The 27,116-nt window shown below is 55.4% G+C and overlaps 1 protein-coding gene across 1 annotated transcript in view; it reads right to left on the bottom strand.

Moving 5' to 3' along the window:
- The window catches only part of CDH4 (cadherin 4), a gene marked incomplete at both ends in the record, with an annotated part of 550,963 nt that overhangs the window by 28,930 nt on the left and 494,917 nt on the right, over positions 1 to 27,116 (bottom strand). The window contains one exon of the mRNA XM_082857436.1: positions 22,340 to 22,512. Coding sequence (XP_082713562.1) covers positions 22,340 to 22,512 — 173 coding nt within the window. The remainder of the gene's footprint in view (positions 1 to 22,339; positions 22,513 to 27,116) is intronic.

The raw sequence follows: 27,116 nt of genomic DNA, 5'->3' as shown, positions 1-27,116 counted from the left end.
GCAACACGGATGGGCCTAGAGGTGATCATACTAAGTGAAGTCAGTCAGAGAAAGACAAGTATCATGATCTCACTTATATGTGGAATCTTAAAAAAAAAGGTACAAATGAACTTATTTACAAAACAGAAACAGACTCACAGACACAGAAAACAAACTTACCAAAGGGGAAAGGGAGGGGAGGGATAAATTAGGAGTTTGGGATTAACAGATTCACACTACTGTATATAAAATAGATAACAAGTTCCTACTGTACGGCACGGGGAATTGTATTCGATATCCTGTAATAAACCATAATGGGAAAGGATATGAAAAAGAATATATGGCTTTATATATGTATAACTGAATTGCTTTGCCGCACACCTCAAACTAACACAACACTGTAAATCAACTGTACTTCAATAAAAAATACAAGACGTTTGGTGGCCCTGGGCTCTGACATCAGGCATCACAGACCAGGTACCTCCCGGACAGGCCTCACGGTGATGCCACAAACTTCTCAGGGAACGAGGGCCGGGGAAACCAGGGAGGCTTCCAGGAGGTGGTGGGCTGTTCTGCCCAGAGGTGACAGGATGAGTGAGGGCTGAGTGGAGGGTGTGGACCAGAGCTGGGAGGTGGCTCGGGGGGCTCACACTGTCTCCCACCCAGATGGATGTCTGGCCTCCACCTCTGTCAGCGCCGCAGTCCACGTGCCCAGGGCCGGCGTGCAGCTGGGGGGTGGTGGTGCTAACTCCCCTCCCCCCCGCCCCGGCTCTTATTCCAAGAGGCCTCCCCCAGGAGTGAGCCTCTCAGAGGAGCAGGAAACAGCTCCTTGGCACACAGCTGGGGCGTCCCTTCAAGGGATGAAGTATCTGGAGGAGGAGAGTGAGGAGAGCACACATCGGGGCCTCTGAACAGGCTCCTAGGTAGGGGGCAAGAGGGGAGGGGCCCCAGTGCCGTGCTGGGCTCAGGTCCCCACCTGGGAGAGGGGGCAGGGCCACGTGCCTGAAATAGCGAGCAGGAAAGCAGTCCCAAGACCAGGACAGTCACTGCTCTTCCCCCCTCACCTGCTCTGACACCAGCCAGACCCTGGGGACCCACCTCGTGCTGGGCCCCTGTTCCCGCTGCCAAGAACCGGCTGTGACGGCGCCTCCAGGGGACCCCCTCCCCCACCGCAGAATGGACCTGCCCTCCTCACAGCCCCACAGTCCTTGGGATCAACCCCTCTGACAGTCACTCAACAAACATGGGCCTGACTCTCCTCGGAGATGGAGAGCATCCCGAGGTCGGCCTCACAGTCAGGCTGGGCCCCTGGAAGCCCAGCCTGGAGCCGGTACACAGAACGCACTCAGTCCGTGCTCGTTACACGAACCGAGCACACGTCTAAACAGCTGATGCTGTTTTTTGTGAACATGGTTAGAACCTGCGCCCAAGGAGACATGAAAAAATCAAAGCAACAGCTTACACTTGCTTGGGTGCTACGTCACACCTTGAAAGTCCTCCCACAACAGATTAAGTCTTGCCTCCTTCCCTGCTTCCTCTCTCCGTCCTCCATCTACCTACCCGACTACTCATCCATCCATCCATCCTCCATCCATCTATCCATCCATCCATCCATCCTTCATTTACAGGGACCCCTCCCTCCCTCTGTTAGGTGGGATCACGACCACCCGGTGAGGTGGCGAGAGGTCCTCTCAGCTGTTCATGAGATAAACGAACTCAGGGAGCGGGGACAGGCTTCCCCTGGAGGTACCATCAGAGCAGATGTGTGGGGCTTTGAAAGCAGAGTGTGGGGCTCACCAGACAGGGAAGCGGGGACAGGCACGACGTGAGTCCCCAGGGTCGGGGTGGTGTTGGGCAGGTTAGAGGGAGAAGCGCGGTGACTGTCCCAGGCTAGGAAGTGCTCTCCCTTCCTGCTCACTCGTTCGGTGATGTGGCCCTGCCCCATCTCACAGGTGGGGACACTGAGTCTCACGATGTCCCCAGTGGCACACAGCAAACCAGAGGCTGCTGGAGTGGCCGCGGGATTCCTGGTGCGGGTTGGCGCCTCTGTGATGGGTGAATGCAGACGGCTCCGTGCCGCCAAGGCAGCGACGTCAGCCAGGATGCCAGGAGGCCTCTTTCTGAATGTGGCACACAAGGTACCCAAGGGCACGGCAGCGCCATCCTCAACCCGCTTCCCCCCGACAGCTGCACGGTCAGTATCCGTCTCCACGTGTGTGGACAGGTGCATATGCTCAGACATCCATCGGGCCCTTGACATCAGGACCTCGCTCAGGGCAGGGGTCCCTCCTTCGCGACTGCTGTGCCTCCGGACCCAGCAGGGAGTAAGTGCCCCTCCCTCTTGCCCATCAAAGGCGGCTGGTCATCTCTGGTCACTGCTGCCTCAGCAGGGACATGGCAGCGACAGGCTGGGGACGGTACCAGTGCCAGGGTGGGCGGACCGACGAACCGAACCCAAACCTCAGGTCCCCACGTGCCCTCGGCGAGGGTCCTGCCCGGAGCGTCCCGGATCCAGCTAGGCCTGAAGGCGCCCTGTGCGTTCAATCACATGAGCCAGTTAGCCCTCTTTTCTGTTTGATCCTGGAGCCACAGAAGGGGGTCTGACTGCCCCACCCGTGACTGTCTTCCTTTTTGTGAGGGACACCATCACAGGAAGCACAGTGGGACGACCGGGCACTTAATGCGGGAGAGAACAGGACTCTGCTGACGTTCTCCCAGCACCACCGGCCCTGACCCTCGGGGCACCGACGGGGCCTGAGGGCGGACTCTGGCCCGACTGTCGTGGCCTCAGTTGGGGTGTCGTGGCGAGGGCTCCGCCACCGAGCCTGGCAGAGTCACCCCCACAGTGTCGACAGACACCACGCCCCCCGTCCAGCTCTGCCGCAGATTACTCCTTACAGCTCGGGCTTTCTTGTACTTCAGTAACACATTTAGAAGCGTTTATGCCGCTGCTATAAATGGCAGACGAGCATCACCTTCCACAAATAGAAATTAGTCCTAAACACGCTGTGTAGTTTTAAAGGTCCATCTGTGAGTGTCCAGGCCCAGCGCACGAAGCAATGGGGGGCCCAGGCCGACGGAGCCACGCGACGCCCCCCGCAGCGGCTGCCCGTCACCTCTCGCCATGTGGAGGACACGCAGGCTGAGGGGGGCCCGCCCCACCCCCGGCTGGTAGGCTAACACGGAGCGGGTCCCAGGGCTCCCCTGCTAGGACCTGCCCTGGCTCTGCTCCCTGGGCAGAAGCAGAGGCCTACAGGCCACCGGTCCCGGGGCAGGCGGGGCCCGCTGGCCGCACGCTTTCTCCTCTGCCGCCCCCAAAGCCACGGTGCCCTCCGGGCCGGTGCAGGGCTGCTCCGCCTGCCCTAGCACTCTGCTTGCCCCCATCAGCAAGGCCTTCCCTGCCTCCCTGAATAAAACACAATCGCTGCCCCACGGCCGCTCCCCCTGCCGGCCGCCCGCTCTCCCGAGACTCTGCTTCACTTCTCAGCGTCAGCGCGGCCGCCCTCCGCTGGCCCCTGCCCCACGAGCAGGGCTCCAGAGCCCAGGACTTCACACTCAGTGCCGTCTCCCCGGCGTCTAGAACACGCCTGCACGCTGTCCGTGGGTGGCGGGGACGATGCCACCCTCCCTGGGCGCTGGCGGTGACTGTGGGCACAGCTCGGCGAGGCCGGGGCCATAGCTTGGATCGGTCTGCCCCAGGGCAGCCGGGTACAGGACGGGGGTGGGCATCAGGGATGCCCCTCGGGCTGACCCACACCACAGGTCTGGAGCAGAGATGTTTCCAGAGCTCAGCGGAATGGGCGAGTGGGCTCCTAGGGGTCAGTGTTGAAGGGAGACCGCCTCAGGGCTGGCTGCCCTTGCAGGGCTGAGGCACCCAGAGTCCCACCGCGGGGCACGCACAGGCTCTGCCAGCCCCGACGTGGAAGGCTCCGGCCAGCCTGGGGGATCTGGAGGTGGGAGCTGGGGATGCAGAGCAGGAGGGAGCCGGCTGGGTCTCCCACCTGACCACAAATTCACCTTTGCCACCCAGGCCCTGCTTTGCGCGGGCTGTCACGGGGAAGAAAACACACGTGATCATAGCGCAGGAGCCCACTGCCCGGCGCGGGCAGCTTCATCCTAAACGGGTCACGCACGGGCCACGGCGGGCGGGCCTGGGACGGACGGCGCTTGGCTGCGGGGGCCTCGGCTGCCCACCTCTGCTCCCACCCTGGTCTCGGCCAGCATGGACCACAGAGGTCATTCTTTGGGGGCAATAAAGACAAACCCAAATATAAGTCCCATGAGGAGCCTCAGAACGTGGAAATAGGGCCTCTGGACATAAAGTGAGGGCAAGGCTCGAGACGGGACCACCTGGGCCAGGGCGGCCCCAGTCCGGTGACAGGTGTCCTGGGGAGAGGAGATGAGGGCACAGGACACAGGGGCAGGTGGCCACTCGAGATGGGGGCAGAGACTGGAGTGGCCACAAGCGAGGGATGCTGGCGGAAGCACAGGAGGTGTTCCACGACCCTCCAGAAGGAAGCAGCACGGCCTGCGTTTGGGAGCTCTGGCCTCCAGAGCTGGATGCGATTCTGTTGTCTGATGGCGCCCAGTGTGTGGCCACCCAGGAAGCGCGTAACGGCCTCAGGCTCACCCTTCCCAGGCCGCTGGAGGCATCTGAGATCCCCCCTTCCCCACGCTGGCCTTGCTCCAAGCAGATGGTGAGCTTCCACCTGGAGAGGCTTCCCCTGAGACCCCGTGGCCTCACCGCCTGGGCTCTGCCCATCTCACCGCCCGGCGGGAAGGAGGCAGGCCCAGGGCTGGAAGGCTGGGAGGAGGGTCGTCACCCCAACCTCGCCTCTGGGACCAGCCGACACTGCACGGGGCCGAGCAGGAAACAGGAGGATTCATGCCCACAGCAAAGGGAGGGGCTTAACCAGAGAAGAGGAAGAAAAGTGTCGCCGTTGTCACGTGACTGACTGCAGCTGGAAGTCACTCGGTCTTTCTCGCCTCCTTAGTCATAGAATCACAGGCTCTACACGGGGCCGTCATGGGCTGCTGCCCTCAGAAGACACTGGAGAGAAACATGGGGACACATGCAGGTGTGTGTTATGCGTGTGTATGCACGTGCATGTCTGTGTACTAGTGCACACATGTGTGTGACAGGCACATGTATACACGTGTGCACGTATGCACACACGTGTATGTATCATGTGTGCACGTACCTGTGTATGTGCCTGTGAACGTGTGCACATTTGTGTGCCTGAGTGTGTGTTGTACAGACAACCACCACTAGAGGGCGGGCCGGTCCTGCTTTGCGGAGCAGGGTCAGGGGTCCTTCCTGGCCATGGCGGGGGCCGGAAGAAAATCCAGCAAGAAGGAAGAAGCGGGGGCTGGGACCCAGTGGAACCCAGTGCCTCCCCGTGGACGGGGCCTCTGAGATCCAGGCCAGCTCAGTCTGGGCACCGGACTAGGCATCGCGGGAGCACTGGGGAGACACGGGTCCAGGCTCTGCTGTGGCTTTTGTTTCAGAAAGTATACTTTTCAGACTTAATAACGGTCACTGTTTTCTCTTTTACCAAATCCTGTTGTGGAGGGGCATCTAGAGGCCAGGGGTGGGTGGGCAGGGCCCACGCACACCCCCGGGAAGCATCCCTGGACACAGACACACTCACATCTTAGCAGCAGGGTCCAGCATGGTTAAGAGTTTTGATATTTTCATTTAAAAAGCCTTCCTAGATGGCGGAGTAGAAGGACGTGCCTTCACTCCCTCTTGTGAGAACACTGGAATCACAACTAACTGCTGAACGATCATCCACAGGAAGGCACTGGAACTCACCAAAAAAGACACCCCACATCCAAAGACAAAGGAGAAGCCACAATGAGACGGTAGGAGGGGCGCAATCACAATAAAATCAGATCCCGTAACCGCTGGTGGGTGACTCACAGACTGGAGAACTCTTATACCACGGAAGTCCACCCACTGGAGCCCCACATCAGGCTTCTGAACCTGGGGGCCCGGCAATGGGAGGAGGAATTCCTAGAGAATCAGACTTTGAAGGATAGCGGGATTTGATTGCAGGACTTCAACAGGACTGGGGGAAACAGAGACTCCACTCTCAGGGGGCACACACAAAGTAGTGTGCACACCAGGACCCAGAGGAAGGAGCAGGGACCCCATAGGAGACTGAACCAGACCTACCTGCTAGTGTTGGAGGGTCTCCTGCAGAGGCAGGGGGTGGCTGTGGTTCACCGTGGGGACAAGGACACTGGCAGCAGAACTTCTGGGAAGTACTCCTTGGCGTGAGCCCTCCCAGAGTCCACCATTAGCCCCACCAAAGAGCAGGGTAGTCCAGTGCTGGGCCGCCTCAGGCCGAACAACCAACAGGGAGGGAACCCAGCCTCACCCATCAGCAGTCAAGCGGATTAAAGTGTTACTGAGCTCTGCCCACCAGAGCAACAGTCAGCTCTACCCACCACTGGTCCCTGCCATCAGGAAGCTTGCACAGGCCTCTTAGCCTCATCCACCAGAGGGCAGACAGCAGAAGCAAGAACTACAATCCTGCAGCCTGTGGAACAAAAACCACATTCACAGAAAGATAGACAAGATGAAAAGGCAGAGGGCTATGTACCATATGAAGGAACAAGATAAACCCCAGAAAAACAACTAAATGAAGTGGAGATAGGCAACCTTCCAGAAAAAGAATTCAGAATAATGAGAGTGAAGATGATCCAGGACCTCGGAAAAAGAATGGAGGCAAAGATCAAGAAGATGCAAGAAATGTTTAACAAAGACCTAGAAGAACTGAAGAACGAACAAACAAACAGAGATGAACAGTACAATAACCGAAATGAAAAACACACTAGAAGGAATCAATAGCAGAATAACTGAGGCAGAATAATGGATAAGTGGGGATTCCCTGGTGGTGCAGTGGTTGAGAGTCCGCCTGCCGATGCAGGGGACGGGGGTTCATGCCCCGGTCCAGGAGGATCCGACATGCCATGGAGCTGCTGGGCCCGTGAGCCATGGCCGCTGAACCTGCATGTCCGGAGCCTGTGGTCCGCAACAGGAGAGGCCACAACAGTGAGAGGCCTGCGTACCACAGAAAAAAACAAACAAAAAAAAAACGGATATGTGACCTGGAAGACAGAATGGTAGAATTCACTGCCGTGGAACAGAATAAAGAAAAAAGAATGAAAAGAAATGAAGACAGCCTAAGAGACCTCTGGGACAACATTAAACGCAACAACATTCGCATTATAGGGGGTCCCAGAAGGAGAAGAGAGAGAGAAAGGACCCAAGAAAATATCTGAAGAGATTATAGTCGAAAACTTCCCTAACATGGGAAAGGAAATAGCCACCCAAGTCCAGGAAGTGCAGAGAGTCCCATACAGGATAAACCCAGGGAGAAACACGCCAAGACACATAGTAATAAAATTGGCAAAAATTAAAGACAAAGAAAAATTATTGAAAGCAGCAAGGGAAAAACAACAAATAACATACAAGGGAACTCCCATAAGGTTAACAGCTGATTTCTCAGCAGAAACTCTACAAGCCAGAAGGGAGTGGCATGACATATTTAAAGTGATGAAAGGAAAGAACCTACAACCAAGATTATCTACCGGGCAAGGATCTCATTCAGATTCGATGGAGAAATCAAAAGCTTTACAGACAAGCAAAAGCTAAGAGAATTCAGCACCACCAAACCAGCTCTACAACAAATGCTAGAGGAACTTCTCTAAGTGGGAAACACAAGAGAAGAAAAGTACCTACAAAAACAAACCCAAAACAATTAAGAAAATGGTGATAGAAACATACATGTTGATAATTACCTTAAACGTGAATGGATTAAATGATCCAACCAAAAGACACAGGCTCGCTGAATGGATCCAAAAACAAGATCCTTATATATGCTGTCTACAAGAAACACACTTCAGACCTAGGGACGCAAACAGACTGAAAGTGAGGGGATGGGAAAAAGATATTCCATGCAAATGGAAATCAAAAGAAAGCTGAGGAGCAATACTCATATCAGATAAAATAGACTTTAAAATAAAGACTACTACAAGAGACAAGGAAGGACACTACATAATGATCAAGGGATCAATCCAAGAAGAAGATACAACGATTATAAATATATATGCACCCAACACAGCAGCACCTCAATACATAAGGCAACTGCTAACAGCTATAAAAGAGGAAATCGACAGTAACACAGTAATAGTGGGGGACTTTAACACCTCACTTACACCAATGGACAGATCATCCAAACAGAAAATTAATAAGGAAACACAAGCTTTAAATAACACAATAGACCAGATAGATTTAATTGATATTTATAGGACATTCCATCCAAAAACAGCAGATTACACTTTCTTCTCAAGTGCGCATGGAACATTCTCCAGGACAGATCACATCTTGGGTCACAAATCAAGTCTCCGTAAATTTAAGAAAACCGAAATCATATCAAGCATCTTTTCTGACCACAACGCTATGAGATATGAGATTAGAAATCAATTACAGGGAAAATAACGTAAAAAACACAAACACCTGGAAGCTAAACAATACATTACTAAATAACCAAGAGATCACTGAAGAAATCAAAGAGGAAATCAAAAAATACCTAGAGACAAATGACAATGAAAACACAACTATCCAAAACCTACGGGATGCAGCAAAAGCAGTTCTAAGAGGGAAGTTTATAGCCATACAAGCCTACCTCAAGAAACAAGAAAAATCTCAAATAATCTAACCTTACACCTAAAGGAACTAGAGAAAGAACAAACACAACCCAAAGTTAGCAAAAGGAAAGAAATCATAAAGATCAGAGCAGAAATAAATGAAATAGAAACAAGAAAACAAGAGCAAAGATCAATAAAACTAAAAGCTGGTTCTCTGAGAAGATAAACAAAATTGATAAACCATTAGCCTGACTCATCAAGAAAAAGAGGGAGAAGACTCAAATCAATAAAAATATAAATGAAAGAGGAAAAGTTACAACAGACACCGCAGAAATACAAAGCATCCTAAGAGACTACTACAAGCAACTCTATGCCAATAAAATGGACAACGTGGAAGCAATGGACAAATTCTTAGAAAGGTATAAACTTCCAAGACTGAGCCAGGAAGAAATAGAAAATATGAACAATCACAAGTAATGAAATTGAAACTGTGATTAAAAATCTTCCAACAAAGTCCAGGACTAGATGGCTTCACAGGTGAATTCTATCAAACATTTAGAGAAGCGCTAACACCCATCCTTCTCAAACTCTCCCAAAAAATTGCAGAGGAAGGAACACTCCCAACTCATTCTATGAGACCACCATCACCCTGATACCAAAACCAGACAAAGATACTACAAAAAAAGAAAATTACAGACCAATACCACTGATGAATATAGATGCAAAAATCCTCAACAAAATACTAGCAAACAGAATCCAACAACACATTAAAAGGATCATACACCATGATCAAGTGGGATTTATCCCAGGGATGCAAGGATTCTTCAGTATACGCAAATCTATCAATGTGATACACCATATTAACAAACTGAAGAATAAAAACCATATGATCATCTCAATAGATGCAGAAAAAGCTTTTGACAAAATTCAACACACATTTATAATAAAAACTCTCCAGAAAGTGGGCACAGAGGGGACCTACCTCAACATAATAAAGACCATATATGGCAAACCCACAGCAAACATCATTCTCAATGGTGAAAAACTGAAAGCATTTCCTCTAAGATCAGGAAAAAGACAAGGATGTCCACTCTCGCCACTATTACTCAACATAGTTTTGGAAGTCCTAGCCACGGCAATCAGAGGAGAAAAAGAAATAAAAGGAATACAAATTGGAAAAGAAGAAGTAAAACGGTCACTGTTTGCAGATGACATGATACTATACATAGAGAATCCTAAAGATGTCACCAGAAAACTACTAGAGCTAAGCAATGAATTTGGTAAAAGTTGCAGGATACAAAATTCATGCACAGAAATCTCTTGCATTCCTATACATGAATGATGAAAAATCTGAAAGAGAAATTAAGGAAACACTCCCATTTACCATTGCAACAAAAAAGAATAAAATACCTAGGAATATACCTTCCTAGGGAGACAAAAGACCTGTATGCAGAATACTATAAGACACTGATGAAAGAAATTAAAGGTGATACCAACAGATGGAAAGATATACCATGTTCTTGGATCGGAAGAATCAATATTGTGAAAATGACTATACTACCCAAAGCATTCTACAGATTCAATGTAATCCCTATCAAATTACCAATGGCATTTTTTAAAGAACTAGAACAAAAAATCTTAAAATCTGTATGGAGACACAAAAGACCCGAATAGCCAAAGCAGTCTTGAGGGAAAAAAATGGAGCTGAAGGAATCAGACTCCCTGACTTCAGACTCTACTACAAAGCTACAGTAATCAAGACAATATAGTACTGGCACAAAAAACAGAAATATAGATCAATGGAACAAGATAGAAAGCCCAGAGATAAACCCACGCACCTATGGTCAACTAATCTACGACAAAGGAGGCAAGGATATACAATGGAGAAAAGGCAGTCTCCTCAATAAATGGTGCTGGGAAAACTGGACGGCTACATGTAAAAGAATGAAATTAGAACACTCCCTAACACCATACACAAAAATAAACTCAAAATGGATTCGAGACCTAAGTGTAAGACCGGACACTATAAAACTCTTAGAGGAAAACATAGGAAAAACATCCTTTGACATAAATCACAGCAAGATCTTTTTTGATCCACCTCCTAGAGTAATGGAAATAAAAACAAAAATAAACAAATGGGACCTAACGAAACTTAAAAGCTTTTGCAAAGCAAAGGAAACTACAAACGAGATGAAAAGACAGCCCTCAGAATGGGAGAAAATATTTGCAAACGAATCAACAAAGGATTAATCTCCAAAATATAGAAACAGCTCATGCAGCTCAATGTTAAGAAAACAAACCCAATCCAAAAATGGGCATAAGACCTAAACAGACATTTCTCCAAAGACGACATACAGATGGCCAAGAAGCACATGAAAAGCTTCTCAGCATCACTAATCATTAGAGAAATGCAAATCAAAACTACAATGAGGTATCACCTCACACCAGTCAGAATGGCCATCATCAGAAAATCTACAAACAACAAATGCTGGACAGGGTGTGGAGAACAGGGAACCCTCTTGCACTGTTGGTGGGAATGCAAATTGATACAGCCACTATGGAGAACAGTATGGAGGTTCCTTAAAAAACTGAATATAGAACTACCATATGACCCAGCAATCCCACTCCTGGGCATTTATCTGAAGAAAACCATAATTCCAAAAGCCACGTGCACCCCAATGTTCATTGCAGCACTATTTACAATAGCCAGGTCATGGAAGCAACCTAAATGCCCATCGACAGACGAATGGACAAAGAAGATGTGGCACGTGTATACAGTGGAATATGACTCAGCCATACAAAGGAACGAAATTGGGTCATTTGTAGAGACATGGATGAATCTAGAGACTGTCATACAAAGTAAGTCAGAAAGAGAAAAACAAATTATCGTATATTAACGCATATATGTGGAACCTAGAAAAATGGTACAGGTGAACCGGTTTGCAAGGCAGAAATAGAGACACAGATGCAGAGAACAAACGTATGGACAACAAGGGGGGAAAGTGGCAGGGTGGGGGGGTGCTGTGATGAACTGGGAGATTGGGAGTGACATGTATACACTAATATGTATAAAATGGATAACTTATGAGAACCTGCTGTATAAAAAAATAAAATAAAATTCAAAAAAAAGAAGAATCAATATGAGATGGTGGTAATGTATAAATAGATAAACAGAACAACAATGAAAGGAAACATAAATGGCATCTTGAACTTCCTTTCAGAATCCTAAAATGCACCTCTAAAAATAGGTATTTTATACCTAAATCCTTAGTTTATGTTATGTTTAATGTCCATTAAAGCTCAAAAATTAAATATCAAAATAAATAAAATAAAAAGCCTTCCTCCGGGCCTTGATCCTTGGCCTTACTGCATTTCACGGTTTACGCGAGGCCGGGTGAGGGAGCCCTGCGGGAGCGGACTGCCTGGGGCTGTTTTCGGTGCTGCTCTAGCGTCGCCTGCTGGTGACTCCACAGACCACACTCAGCCTCCACCCCGACCTCCGACCAGCCCTGGGGAGTAGGGGCGTCACACCCTCCGCACTCTGCAGGTGACCACACTGAGTCTTTGGTGGGCCAGGTGGCTCCCTCAGGGTCCGGGCTGGTGAGCCGTGTGCCTGGGGCCTGGCGGTTGGAGGCTGGATCCCAGCAACCGGCTTCCTGGGACTAAGAGATGACCCTGGGCCCAGCTCTGGACCGGCCGGCGTTCCTCCTCCACCTTTGCTCTCCCTACCGACACGCCCACCCCAGTGGAGCGGGAAGGAGGTGGGTGGGGGAGTGGGCGGCCCGCTGAAGGATGGTTGGCGACAGCCGCTTGCCACCCGTGGGTGTACCGAGCAGGTGCCCCCGCCGGCCACCCTGGGCTGCTGCCCAGCAGTACCCCCTGCTCCTGCCGGGTGCAGATCCCCTGGAGCCGGGCAGCGGTGGTGCCGAAGTGAGTTCATTAAAACGCGATTTGCCGTTTTCAAGTTCAAGAGGAGGGAAGAAAACCGCAAGCGGTGTCCCTGGGGTTTTCACTCACCTCCCTGCAGCTCAGCATTTAAATTTTGCAGAACATCCATCAATAATGCATCTGGCTGGCCTGCCCGAGAAAAGCATCAAAGATTCCCGCACCCTGCGCGCGCTCAGCCCTCTCCACGCAGGGCCGCCGGGACACGCAGCCAGCGGTGCAGCTTGGACCCCACCGTCCCCACTGCTCCCGGGGCTGGGTCAGCCTGTGCCCAGTGCCGAGGGTCACTGCTGGGAGACAGAGCACACCAAGGGCCGGGCCTCCTGCCTGTGTCTGGTTCTCATGTGCTCAGCCCTCGGGTGTCCGCCCAGGGCCCGAGAACGTGACTGGGGACCCACGAGAAGGGCCCTGGGGGAGCAGGAGCCCCAAGACTGATGACCTTGTTCACTCAAGTGCATCGAGACTTATCCCAAAAGGCTAAGGGAGTGTGGCCGCCGTGGAAAACTGGCTGCAGGTCCTGGGAAGTTACATGTTACGACCTCAAGTCCACAGCTAGGCGTGCACCCGAGAGAACAGCAACAGGCGTTCAGGCAGGTGCTGTACCTGTGTTCACAGCAGCACCTGTCACGGGGGAAGCAGCCCAGACACCCACCATCAGACGAGGGGACGAGCAAAGCGTGGCCTGTCCGTGCGGCGGAAAAGGAGGGACGCACTGACCCCGGCTACAACGTGGATGAACCTCGAAAACGTGGCACTCAGCAAAAGCGGCCAGACCTGCAAAGGCCCTGGGGCAGGGCTCACTGTGGCCAGCGAGCGGGGAAGCGGGCGCTGGAGGGTGGAGAGGGAGCAGGGGCCACGTGGACTCCACTCTGGGGAGATGGGCAGGCACAGGAGGGTTTGAGAAGGCAGCGACGACCGGACTGGCACGTGGACACGATCGCCTGGCTGCTGACTGAGGACAGACTGTAGGGCGGGGGCGGGGCTGGGAGAGCGCCTGGGCGGGCGCCATCCCGGTCTAAGCAGGAGGTGGCGGCAGCTCTGGCCCAGGGCCAGGGTGCGGGTGACATGTAAGAAAGGAAGAAACAGGGTACCTCGATGGGCCAGCCAGGTGAGTTTGCGGACAGACTCGGCGGGGAGGGGGTCCTGGCCACTGAAGGGTGTGGGGAAGCTGCATGCTGGGTCCTACACGTGTCGTCGGCAGAGTGAACACGTAGGGACGCCCTTCGCTTCTGCCAGGAAGTACACATGCTCCCTTTCCTTGAGACGCACGGCCCTTCTCCCTCTTTCGTTCCCACTCTGCATTGTGGCTTTTTTTGTTTTTTTGCGGTACGCGGGCCTCTCACTGCTGTGGCCTCTCCCGTTGCGGAGCACAGGCTCCGGACGCGCAGGCTCAGCGGCCATGGCTCACGGGCCCAGCCGCTCCGCGGCATGTGGGATCTTCCTGGACCGGGGCACGAACCTGCGTCCCCTGCATGGGCAGGCGGACTCTCAACCACTGCGCCACCAGGGAAGCCCTTCATCGTGGCTTTTAAGAGAAGCAGGAGCTGGCCTGGGCCTGGAGTCTGGAGCCGCCAGGAAGATGGACCGGGGGCACCGCCAGGCAGAGGCCAGCCTCTTGCTGCCTCGGGGAAAGGCAGCCTGGTATCCAGAGGCTCCGAACGTGAATCCAGAACTCGGGATTTGTGTACAGCAGTCTGCTTGAATGCTGGCCAGGTTTAAACAACAACAACAACAAGACAGTAAGAAAACACATCTTGGGGCTGAATCTGTCTCTAGGCTGCTGAGTTGAGACCCCGTATCCGGCTGACAAGATCAAGCCAAGGGCACGGGTGAAATCCTGCTCCTGCTTCGTCAGGAACCGGCCACCACGGTATCGCCCAGGAGTGGCTCTGGGGCCACGTGGTGTCCGCCGTTGCATCAGGAAAGCAGCCATGTGTGTAAATGAGTGGGCATGGCTGTGTGCAAATAAAACTTTATGTATGAAAACAGCTGCTCAGATGTGGCCGACCCCCAGCCAGCACTCCTCTGACCTCTGCCCTTCTCGGGAGCCAGGAGGGGTCAGACTCTTGTGCTGGGACCCCCGTGTCCAGAACCCTCACACCCCTCGGCTTCTGCCCACTTCAGGGGTCAGAGTTCACGCCGTCCACGCTTGTCGTCACCTTTGGCTGCACCGTTCCCACTCGGCACGCCCTCACCTTCCTCCTGCACGGCTGCCTGAGCCCTACTCTACCTGCACCAGGTGTAGGGTAGACACAGTGCAAACGTGCAGTAAGAGAGTGGCCTCCCCGGGCCCCTGCCCTCCAGCCAGGCCTCCGAGGAAGAGGCAGAGGAGGGGGATGCAAAGGGGCAAGAAAGCAGTGAGGGCTTCCTGGAGAAGGTGGGCAGGTTTGGCTGGGGTTGGGGAAAAGCAGGGGAAAGGTGGGTGATGGCTGGCTGGTCCGGCCAGAGCTCCCATCCCAAGGTCTGACCACCATCCCGCCATCCATGGGGGGCAGCCCCCAGCTGCTCTCATGGGAGGCCCAGCCCTGGACCTGCCTCCATAGCCCCTCTGCAGCCTGGAGCCATGAGCCCCTGGGGACAGCGCCAGGCCTGCTTACCCACCACAGACGCCGCATCCCTGAGCTGATGCTCGAGGACACATGCAGGTCCCAGCCTGGCTCAGTGAACAGGTGCGGCTGGGAAAGCAGCACCTGCAGTCACACTGTGTGCTGGGAGGCCCCAGAAAGCAGATACGGGGCTGAGGGCTTGAGCCGCTGCCGGGTGTGCTCTGTGGGCTGCATACATGGCTTTGATGGCTCCGTACCACGTGGAGAGAGTCCAACGGGGAACTCAGCTCAGACAGGGCCTTTCATTTTGCAACTTTTCCATCTTTCTTTATAGGAAACGCTGTCTTCTGCTTTCTCTGGGGCGTATTTCTTCCTGTGATAATGTTAAGTAGAGGCTGGCAGGAGGTGGCGTCTGGAACGCCCTGGAAATGGCTGAGAACCAGATGTGTTAAAGGTAGTTAAAGGCAGTGCCCCCGTGTGCTCTGGACGCTCACGTCTCTGCTGGGGAAGTCCTCAGCGCAGGTGCAGCCCCGGCACTGGTCCCCGGGCACTTACACACTGGTCACCTGAGACACTGCCCTGCACCACCTCAGCGGTTAAAACTCTCCCTGAAAGACGCCAAGAGTAGAGCCCAGCGGGTTTCTTCTGGAACGTCTTGCCCCTCGGAGCTCAGGACTCCGTGTCTGCGAGACCATCCTGTGGGTCAGGAGACCCTCAGATGGCCGGGCGAGGCGAGTCTCAGAGGGAAGTTGGAGGCCCGAGACCTGCCTTGGGCTACTTTTCTCCTTCCCTCTATTCTCTTTTTTGGGGGAGAGCAATGACTTCAGGGGTGAGAACCCAATGTGAGGCGGGTCAGTGGCACATTTGCTTCAATCGGTAATTTTTTTCTCTGAGACCGCAAAGCCGCATTTGGTGTCTTCAAAGCAGCGTTCGGTAAAAACGATTCAAGAATCGGCCAGCGGGACACACTGAACTCCGCCTGTTCCAAGACCACCGTTGCCTCCTACCTCCCAACCCCTGACACAGTCTTACAAAGAGCTCATTTTCTAGGAAAGCACGTTTTCGCAATTTCCCACGTGGCCTGTCACGACGCGTCTCGGGAAGCAAGGGGGTGATGCCTGTCTCGTCACCAAAGGACACTTTCCACCTGAGCTGGGTCACGGGAGTAAATGAGCTAAAGTCGGCCGTGGCCATGTAGTCATCGGCCCTGGAACGAAGCTGTCTTCATCACTCATCGCTCTCCGTGACATCGTTTCATCAGATCACCACGTAGGGTGGAGACCCGCGAAAAAGAGAGAAAGTGTTGGCTTTGCTTTCTTAAAAGTCCTGTGAACCACGAGACTGTGAATTCGGCCCGCCCTTGTCTGGGACAAGTTTCAAGAAGGTGAGCAGCCCGCAGCTAGCGGACACGAGGACAGAGCAGGACGGGCCCCCCCCCGTGGGCAAACTTCACCAGGGACCACGAGGAAGTGGGTCTGAGAACAGCGGTGGCTCCAGGGAAGTTGCACAGCAGAGACACCCGCCGCCCCACCAGAGCACCTCCGGTGACATGATACGAGAGACACTCAGCCACTCCCATATCAACCCAGGCTCTCCTGACATTCTAATCATGTAGAAACGCTCAGTTTACGTAGGGCTGCCTAATTAGACACGGCAGAAGTTATGTCTGTGGATTTTCCCTTTCCTAACGATGAGTTACTCTGCTGGTTCTGAAATAAGTGTCTGCAGGGTTTCCCCCCAAAGATGTTTCTGTTCACAGGGGCAGGGCATCAGCGTCCCTCAGAGAGAGAAGAGAGGTGCCGTCCATGGCCCTTTGCGCGTCTGGTCGTGTGGACGTCCAGCCAAAGCCACAGAAGCTGAGGCGCTGGCCGTGTGGGGGAACCACGTGGGAAGGATGCGGCAGGCTGGGTTCCAGCTCACAAGGAGCCTTCAGGGCGCCCGGCGTGGCCTCATCCCCAAACACACAGCTGAGGCCCCGCAATGTCTGCTTCCAAGTCAAGACACACTGGCCGCTGCCAGCCAGAGGGGCCCAGCGTCCCACCCACGGGAGCAGCTTGGGACAGAAAGTGGACAATGCAGTGGACGGACATCTGGACACTGGCTGCCCCAGAGGGCTTGTCTTTAGTGCAGTTAGTAACCTTGCTCCCTCCCTCTCCCCGCCACCCACATGGGTGCACATCTCCTCGGGGGAGGCTTCGAGCCAGCCCCCCGCACCTATCCTCCAGCCCACCGCACCGCATGGCTCCAAGCCTCAGGCCACTGTCCCCACGTTCCCAGCTCCCACTGGTCCTGGGTCCCTGCGCGGCCCCTCCCTCTGGGCCTCCAGCTAAGCCGTCCACACTCTCCTCGCGCTAACCTCGTCTGACCTGGGCCCTGGGGACTGAGCCGTGTCTCGGCCCCTCCCTGTGTCTCTCCTTGCCCCTCAACTGGAGCTGGGGACACTGGCCACCCACCTCGGATCACATGCTCCCTTATGGGGACGCCGCCCCAAGAGCGGGAGGCAGAGGTGCTGGGAGAGAGATCCACGCACGTGACACGGGCCATGCGGGCCCACAGGAGGTGCTTCTGTTCCCAGGGAGTGTCACACGCACACTCAGCAGCTGGGCCTCCTTCCCACTGGCCACTCCAGGGTCCATGGACCATCTGAGATTCCCAAAGCCTGGACACGGATCCTCCCTGGTACTGGGGACAGTTCTGACGGTGCATCCAGGTGGCAAGAAGTCAGACAGACTCACAGTGGGAGACGGTTCCCGCGTCAATTCTGGGCCAGGAAAAGCTCAGTCTGGGGCCAGTGTTATGGGAGGTTAACCCTCCTTATGGAGACTGAGAGAGGAAGGGGCAGGGGAAGAAGGGAGGGAGGGGGGAGGCCTAGGGTTCAGATCTCGGAAAGGACACGCCGGCGGGCGGAATCTCACACACCCCGCCTCCCTGCGTTCCCCCCCTCAACCCCCGCCCCAGCCAGCAGCCCAGCACAGGCTGAGGGCAGGGAGCCGCCTGCGTTCAAATGCCAGCCTTCCCTTCCCCGCTGTGTGACTCTGGGCAAGCTTCTTCCCTCTCTGTGCCTCTTCTTATCCATAAACAGAGACTACACTGGAGCACCTGGATTCCTGAGCAGAAAGAGGAGAGGCGGCGGCTGAGGCAGGAGGAGACCTGTGGGCATGTCCAGGTTTGGGACAAGCAGTGCTGTCCCCGCTGGAGCAGGGCCCTCATGGCAGCGGTGGCGCCAACAGCTACCACTTCTCGAGCAGCTTCGACGCACCAGGCACGGAGCCCAGCCTCAGGCCTGGCCCGGCCCCCCGAGCCCGTGGCAGGAGGGAACCCCCAGCAGAGGAGATAAGCCCACATGGCGTCTCCCCTGCGCTGGGCTCTGCAGGAACTGGGCTGGTTCAGTGAGAGCAGAGGGAGTCAGGGAGGCCTCCCTGAGGAGGTGACGTCTGGTGAGAAGATGGAAAGGACCAGATGGCCGGAGAGGGGAGAGCTCGAGGCTGAAGGCTGCGTGGTCGGGGGCAGGCCACGGGGTGCCGGGGCCTCAGAGCGCTGGTCCTGCCTGCCACCCTCCCCCGCTCCCTCTGTCTGGGGCTGTCCTTTCCCGGGCTGGGCCCTCCCAGGCTGCCCACCCCAAGCCCGAGGCCTCGTGGCGCAGCGGGGAAAGTGGCCAGGAGGGGCGGCCAGCGGCTGTCTCATGATCATTGCAGCCCACGGGCCGCGGACGCGCTAGTTAGTACAGACTATCACTTGACCCGCCTGAGATCCAGCAACCACCTGCTCTGGGGGGAGGTGGGTGCACAGCTGGCGTGGCTGGCCCAGCGGCCGCCCCAAAGGAGCGGCCAGGCCTCCGGGCGGGACTGAGCCGGGTGGAGGCCGGAGGACGCAGGGTGGAGCCAGGTGCCATCCGGCTGCTTCCGCCCACTTGGCGGGGCCGGTCCCTCTGGCGCCGGGCAGCCAGGTGCCGCGCGGGGGCGCAGGGCAAGGATGGGGAAGGAGGGTCACCGCTGGAGCCGGGAGGAAGGTCCACGCGATTCTGCAGCGACCAAGAGCCTGAGACAGTGGGTGGCTTTGCTTCCTGGGTCTGCGTTAAGTGAGGGACGAGGCCACCAGGCTCCCTGAAGTGAGGGTGCACTGCCCGGCACACCCACCGGGATGTTCCACGGCCTCTGGTGTCCGCGGAGCAGGTGTTCAGGTTCGCTCCCGGGGAAGGAGGGGCCTCCAACGGCCGAGCGAGTGCTACGGCTTCCGCTCCAGGGCGAGCCGTGTCGCGGCGACAGCCCCGGCCGCTTGGTGCCGGCCACACTCATGGGACCTGATGGCTCGCCCAGCCGGGCAGGAACCTCGCACGTCACGTCCACCCGCCCGGCCAGCTCCCCGTGATCTGCAGGCCCGGCTCTCGGGTGCCGCTATGGCACGGAGGAGGAGGGATCGCCCACCGGGCCCAGAGTGGGGTGGCCGCCCCAGGCTCGGTTGCCAGACGAGGCAAAAAAAAAACCAGGGACCGTTCAGTTATATGTAACTTCACACAAACAACTGACAATTTTTGGTATGAATAAGTCCCATGCAATATTTGGGACACGCTTGCAGGAAACACGATCTGTGTTTGTCTGCAGCTCAGATCTAGCTGGGTGGCCTGTGTCTTACCTGGCAGGGTGGAGCCTCTCCTGGGGTGCCCCCTGGAAAGGGTTAAGAATCCAGGTTGCCGGGGGCCACGCCTCTCTTGAGACGCTGCAGCCCTGGGCAGTTAAGAGCCCCTGCAGCCCTGCCTGTCCACCTGGAAAGAAATGCTACTACTGGAACTTCCCCCCAGGGCGGTTTCAAGGACTAAGATGTGATAACGTGCACTGTACAGTGCCTAGCCCGCACTGACCTCCCGTGGGGTCCCTGGGGCGCCCCGGTGTCTAGAACAGGCTCTGCCCACGGGCGGGAGCTCGGCACACGCTTACAGAAGAATGGAAAATGAGTAGCAGAAATGCCCACGAAACGTTGGCGGTATTCCTCCTCCCACTGCTCCTGGCTGTCTGTCCTTCCCTCCCTCCACACCTGCTGGTTTGTTCATAAATAAATGCGAACCGGAACGGCCCGCACCCCACCTGTTCAGGGAAGCAGGGGCGCGGCACCCAGAGCCGCCCTGCGTCTTCGGAACCGGCAGCTTCTCTGAGCTTTCTGAGGTGGGGCCTCTCCCTACTCTGCAGACTTCCAGAAGGGTCCTCTGGGTGCTGCCCCTTTGTCCTCTAGACAGAGGCCCCAGAAATGCCTCTTTCCTTCTCCAAGGCCCAACATCACAGCCAGGCTCCCAGCAGAGCCGTAGAGCCGAGCTGCTCTTTATCTCTAATGGAGCTCCGGGTGCTCCGGGCCCGTGGGCTGGGTACCGCCTGCTCCCCGCCTCTCTGTTTCCTGAACTTGAAGTCCACACTCATCAAACAATGAACAGAAGCTCCTTAGAGGTGGCGAAGGCCCGTTGAGGCTGTGCCGGGCAGCACGCGGGGATCTGCCTGCGTGGGAGGAGGACAGGCCCCTCTGCTGCCGGGCTGGGGCCTGAGGCCGCTGGGATCTTGGACTTCTGGTCTCCAGAACTGTCAGAGGCTAATTTCCTTTGTTAGGACAGCCCTGGGACGCGCGTACAACTCCCTTCCCGGGACAGAACAGGGACATCCCTGATGCTCCAGGCCCAGCCCCCACCCTCTGTGGACGGTACGCGATGTCTTTCTTTATAACCCACTCCACTGCCTGAATTCGTTTATCTCGTGGGGACTAAACCCTCTTGCCTGTTTCTCCCTCCTGTAGAGTGAGCCCCCCGCGAGCAAGGACACCACTTGCCCTGTGTGCTGCTGTCGGCCCCGACCCTCGGCAGCCTCTAGCGCAAAGTCAGCGCTCAGTGATCGAGAGGAGGAGCCCGCTCGGTGAGATCTGTGATAGCTCGGAACCAGTTAGACGTCTGGTGTGCAGCGTTCAGGAAAAGCGGGTCCTTAGTCCCAAAGAGAAGAAAGTATGATTGATTCTATCAGCCTCCAAGGCTCAGACCAAGGCCACCTCTTCTGAGAAGCCTCCCCTGATTTCTCCATAGTTAGCTCCATTCATCTCACAACACCACTGTGTGGACACAATCCACTGCCTACACACGTGATCCACTGCATATACACGCGATCTACCGCATATACACGCGATCCACTGCATATACACGTGATCTACTGCATATACACGCGATCCACCACAGGTACACATGACCCACTGCCTACACACGCGATCCACTGCCTACACGCGCGATCCACTGCTTACACGCATGATCTACTGCAGCACACGCACTTAGGTTCTGCTCCCCACCCCTGGCCCTGGGGCAGCCACCGTCTAACCAGCTCCACATCCCCTATGCCTCACACAGCACTCTGTCCCCACATCTGCTAAGTGAGGAAGGGGCAGGCGGGGTACTTGCCTGTGTTCAGGGGTCACCGTGCCCAAGTTCAGCCTTGACCCTGGACCTCAGACAGGAATTGCCTTGGAGCAATGCTTCCAAAGCTGACCACGGAGAAGGACGTGTGCATGCATGTGCGAGAGCACGTGTGAGTGTCTGCATTCATGCACAGGCCCCGGTCATACCTCACTGCTCTCCCGAAAGGTGTGGAGACACCCTGAGTGAGGCTAGAGGCTGGAGAAACACTGTGGTACAGTCTTCTGGGGGCAATGGGGATGCCCTCCCTCCCGGGGCAGGTCAGGGACCCTGGGGAGAGACGGGGGGTGGTTCGCTTCCCTGACGGCCCACCCCATGCGGCGTCACTATCCCCTCTGAGGGACCACCTCCCTAGCTGAGGGCAGCAGGCTTCTAGAAGCTGGACGGAGCAGCTCCTCATTCCAAGGGCCAACTGCAGGGCCCTGTCTGGGCCGAGCAGGTGCCCATCATGGTCCCGGGGAGGGTCCTGGGGCCTTGCTGGATCCTCTGGGACGTGAGATGGAGGCCCCGGGTCCGCCCGAGGCCTGCTCTGAGCCCTGGGGGTTCTGGCCCACCTGCCCCATCGCACAACTCCACTGACACGGGTCCCAGAGACGTGTTTACACTGTGCAGCTTAAGCCCCGCCGGGCACCGTCCCTGCCATGCCTCACCCAGGCGGGACCACGTGGCCCAGTGCCCGGAGACACCCTGCTGTGCCTAGTGGGAAAGGTCCCCCCGCCCCAGCAGCGGCGGCAGCACCAGCGCCCCCCCCGCCCCCCCACGGCAGCCTCCTCACCTCTCGGTCCAGGCCGGCCGCCACCGTCACGATGTCCCCTGTCTCGCTGTTGATGGTGAACATGTTCTGGGAGGGGCTCTGCGGGGTCTGGGTCACGATCCGGTAGCGCACCATCCCATTGGCCGTGGTGCTGTCGTCAGCGTCGCTGGCTGTGACGGTCATCACGTAGGTGCCTGGAACAGAGACGGCAGCGCACGTGGGACTCACCAACCACACCCACTGCGGGCCCGCGCCCGCACCCTGGCAGACGTCAGCCGCGACCATGTCTCCCCGGAGGCTGGACATGGTGTGAGTCCTTCCCCTCCCACGGGCTGGGGGCCTGCCAGGCCCTGGGAAGTGCCCCGTCCCTCCCAGCCCCACACACTCCTGCAGAACCACCGGTGGGTTGCTTGCCGAGCTCAAGCCTGCTCTGAGGTCATCAGCAGGCAGAGAGATGGAGGCCCTGGAGGAGGGGGAGCCGCCTGGGGACAGCGGAGCCAGCGATTCTGGCTCAGAACCCAGCACTCTCCCTCCTGAGCCACACGGCGCTGGCCGGCAGCGTTTGCCGAGGATCCAGATCCCACGTGGAGGACTGCACGGCCGCGACTCGGCACGCGGTAAAAAACAGGGCTGGGTGTACAGAAGGGGCATAACAGGCACTTAAGGAAGCTAAGTGAGAAGAGCCCCCTCGGGGGGGAGCTGTGCACACGGGGCACAGGGGCAGATGGAGTAGTAAATCCAGGGTGCGCGTGGACACGTGGTCACCTGCACCTCCGAGCCCGGGGGGGGGTGAGCCGCCCACGCCATTTCCCATCCACATGCCAGGGTTGAGGTCCGCAGGGGACGCTCCGGCATGGTCCCCTGACTCCAGAGAGTGGCACGGGGGCTCCTACTGGCATCCCCCTTTCCCCACGGCGGTAGGCCCTGGTTGGACAGCACACCCCTCCCCTGGCCACAGTGATCGGGTGGGCACGGTGGGCACCTCGCTCTGTCAGGGCCTGTGATCAAGGCGGAGGTGCTCGCAGGGCTACTGGGAAACCAGCGTACTGTCCCTGCTGCTGGCCTCGGCTGGGTCGGCGTGTGAGGCTGGGGCTGTGGTCACTCTGTGCCACAAGGAAGGAAAGTGAAGGACAGGGCCATCTCGGAGGAAACAAAACCAAGAGGGGCTCGGGTGAGCACCGCCGACCGGGCAGCCCCCGGGTCAAGCGGCACCTGAAGCTGTTGCCTCCACGCTTAAAACAATTAGGCTTCTTTTCTAAAGCAGTTTTAGGCTCACAGCACATCGAGGAGACGGTACCTTACAGACTCTGTACCTGAACCGATAGATTCCCCTTCTTGCCTCACGTCATTTCAGTTTGAGCTTTCGTCGCTTACAACCCAGAGCTCTGACTGGCACGGGCGCCCGGCCCTGTGAGCGCCCCTGGAGTCAGGCATGGGGCCCTAGTCCTGAGCTGCGTGTCCTTCGCTCAGCTCTATGTTCCCAGGGCCCACGGGGGGAGGGAGTGTGGGCACCATCCTCTTGGGGGCGCTGGCTTAAGCTGAGGCTGAACTGGGCTTGGGGCTTGGCTGTGCAGCTGGGCCTCCAGGCCTGCTGGGATCCAAGGTGGTGATGGGTGGGTGTCTTAGCCATCAAACATGCACTGGGCAACCTGCTCTGGACCGGCATGGTGCTAGGAACCGGGCAGACAGTGGTGGAGACCCTTGCGTGGTCCGGGCAGGGAGTCTTTTCCAAATCCTACCAGTGTTCTGGCTGCGCGGATGTGTGTGCAAAACAGGTCCTCCTGCCTTCCCGCGTCCAACCCCACCGCAAGCAGCGAGGGCCTGACTGGGAACTGGCTTTAGCTTTCAGCTTTTACTGAATAAAAGCTTCTCAAAGCAAATGCATTTGATACAACAGGAAGGAAAGCAAACAGAGACAGGAAAGTGGAAATCTGTTTACAGGGCACAGGTTTTCTATTCTCATCCACCAATCAGAGAGGAATGGGCCCAGGACCAGACTTTTCACACTGAAAGGACGGGAAGTCCCAGCCTGGGTGTGGCAGGACGCTGCAGGAAGCGAGGGCCCAGGAGCTCCAGGCCCGCAGCACCTCCCTCCCCCGACTTGTTCAATCCACAGATTTACATAGTTTTTATCAAAATGTAATTCATGCATCAGAAAATTCACCCTTTTAAAGTGCACAAGTCAGTGCAATTGTCAATAGAGCGTATCTAACTCCAGAACATTCTGTCACCCCCAAAGAAACCTGTATCCGTTAAGAGTTGCTCCCAGGACTTCCCTGGTGGTCCAGTAGGTAAAATTCCACACTCCCAGTGCAGGGGGCCTGGGTTCGATCCCAGGTCGGGGAACTAGATCCTGCATGCCTGCCGCAACTAAGAGTCCGCATGCTGCAACTAAGAAGTCTGCATACCACATGCTGCAACGAGGGTCCTGCGTGCCGCAACTAAGACCCAGCACAGCATGCACGCATGAATGAATGAATGAATGAATGAATGAATGAGCTGCTCCCTCCTCCTCCCCAGCCCCCAGCAATGCTCATCTACCTTCTGTCTCCAGACTGGCGTTTTCTGAACACAGCTCATAAACGGGGTCATATACTAAGCGGCCGTTGTGTCTGGCGTCTTTCGAGGAGCCTAACGTTTTCAAGGTTCACTCCTTTTTATGGCTGAATGACATTCCAGTGTGCGGGGATACTCAGCCCACAATTACTGAGTGAGCACTTGCTGTGTGCAGACACCAGGCTCTGTGCTCAGGATGTAGGAGGAGAACAAGCAGACGAGGTCCCACCCTGGACATGCCAGTGAGGACAGAGCGAACAAACAGGGAGACACAGATCATCGCCAGCTGCAGTAAGTCCTTGGAAGGGGGAAGAACGCTAGCATGAATGAATATGTAGAATAATGAGGTACGTGGGGTGCTATGGAGGAAGCAGGGATGACCTGAGAGATGGGGGTGGTGGGGTAGGGAGGGGACGGGGGGTACTCTGGGCAGGAGGCCAAGGCCCTGGGGCAGAGAAGAGCTCCAAACGTTTGAGGAACTGGGGAAAGGGGGCATGTGATGGGGCTGGAGGTGGGCTGGGCCCATGGCGAGGATTCTGGACTTTATTCTAAGATCACAGAGCAGTATTTTCATCAGGAGAGCAAGTCAAATTTATGTTTTGAAGACACGCAGAGAACACAGACTGCATGCAGCCAGGAGTGCGGGGGGCGAGGGTTGGTAGTGAGAATGCTAACTCATTCACTGGATTTCATGGAGAACTGGTTGCAGGCAGACCAAGATGTTGCAAACCCACTAGGACATTTATTCATTCATTCAACACGTCTTTATTAAGTGTCTTCTAGGGGAAAAAATATGGAACTTCAGTGTTTTGAGAACCCCAGGAAAAACATTCATCAAACACACCCACCTAACTTCACGCAATGGCTATTCTCGAACAGTGTGCAAACCCAATTTATTTTATTTTATTTTATTTATTTTTGGCTGTGTTGGGTCTTCGTTGCTGTGTGTGGGCTTTCTCTAGTTGCAGCGAGGGGGGCTACTCTTCGTTGCAGTGCATGGGCTTTTCATTGCAGTGGCTTCTCTTGTTATGGAGCATGGGCTCTAGGCATGCGGGCTTCAGCAGTTGTGGCATGTGGTCTCAGTAGTTGTGGTTTGCGGGCTCTAGAGCACAGGCTCAGTAGTTGTGGCGCACAGGCTTAGTCGCTCCACGGCCATGTGGGATCTTCCCAGACCAGGGCTTGAACCCGTGTCCCCTGCATTGGCAGGCGGATTCTTAACCACTGTGCCACCAGGCAAGCCCTGTAAACCCAATTTTAATGAATTTAATTATCAGTAGCATTTCCCCAGAGGCGTTAAGTATTTAAAAGAAACCCAGGAGGTTCTGTTTTTAGCAAATGGTGGACAATGTTATTTTAAACCGATCTTCCTCCTGAGGAAAACCAGAAAAACTGGACCCAACGTGAAATACAAACACCTCATTAAGGGCACTAGAGAGATACAGTGACACAGACTCAAGGAGGGTGGGGCAGGCCGGAAAGGAGAGCCCGAGACTGGGGGCCATCTTTCCTCTCAAGACATTTGCTGATTCCAGGGACTTCCTTGGCGGTACAGTGGTTAAGACTCCGTGCTCCCAATGGGGCCTGGGTTTGATCCCTGGTTGGGGAACTAAGATCCCACATGCCACAACTAAAGATCCTGCACGCGGCCACGAAGATCCCACGTGCCGCAACTACGACCTGGCACGGCCAAATAAATAAATAAATATTAAAAAAAGAGACATTTGCTGATTCCAAATCGGCTTCTGACAGCTGAAGAGCTACATGGAGCTTTCAACAGACTGATGGGAATGGGGGTAAAAACACTGCGCTTAGGGCTTGCCATATGAGGGTGGAGCCTGGAAAATGCTCGAGTCTTTGGGTTGGACCCGGAAGGGCAGCGCGCTGGGAGTGAGGGTGAACAGGAAAGGAACCGTCCTAGCCGACGGGGGCACAGCTCTATTAAGGTGACTTAGGCTCTGATATCTGAGGTTACCAGACTCCCGTCAGGAGCGAAAGCACATCCTTCGTAGACAAAGGTTAACATCTTACCCTCAAGTCACCTCTACAATTTCATACACAAGGCACAGTACGTAACGAAACCAGGCACACAAGAAGACAAAACCTGACTGAAAACAGAGAAAGAACTGACCAGGACCAGACCAGGGAGATTCCAATAACAGAGTCATCAGATGCAGATTAAAAGCAATCAGCCAGAGAAGCTGAAGCGCACCCCCCAGATATTCACATGGGACGCCCCGTTCTA

Source organism: Leucopleurus acutus (assembly GCF_964270905.1).
Source record: "Leucopleurus acutus genome assembly, chromosome: 16".
Lineage (NCBI taxonomy): Eukaryota > Metazoa > Chordata > Mammalia > Artiodactyla > Delphinidae > Leucopleurus > Leucopleurus acutus.
Note: the sequence above shows the minus strand (reverse complement) of the source record. Positions and strands in the feature narration are given on the sequence as shown.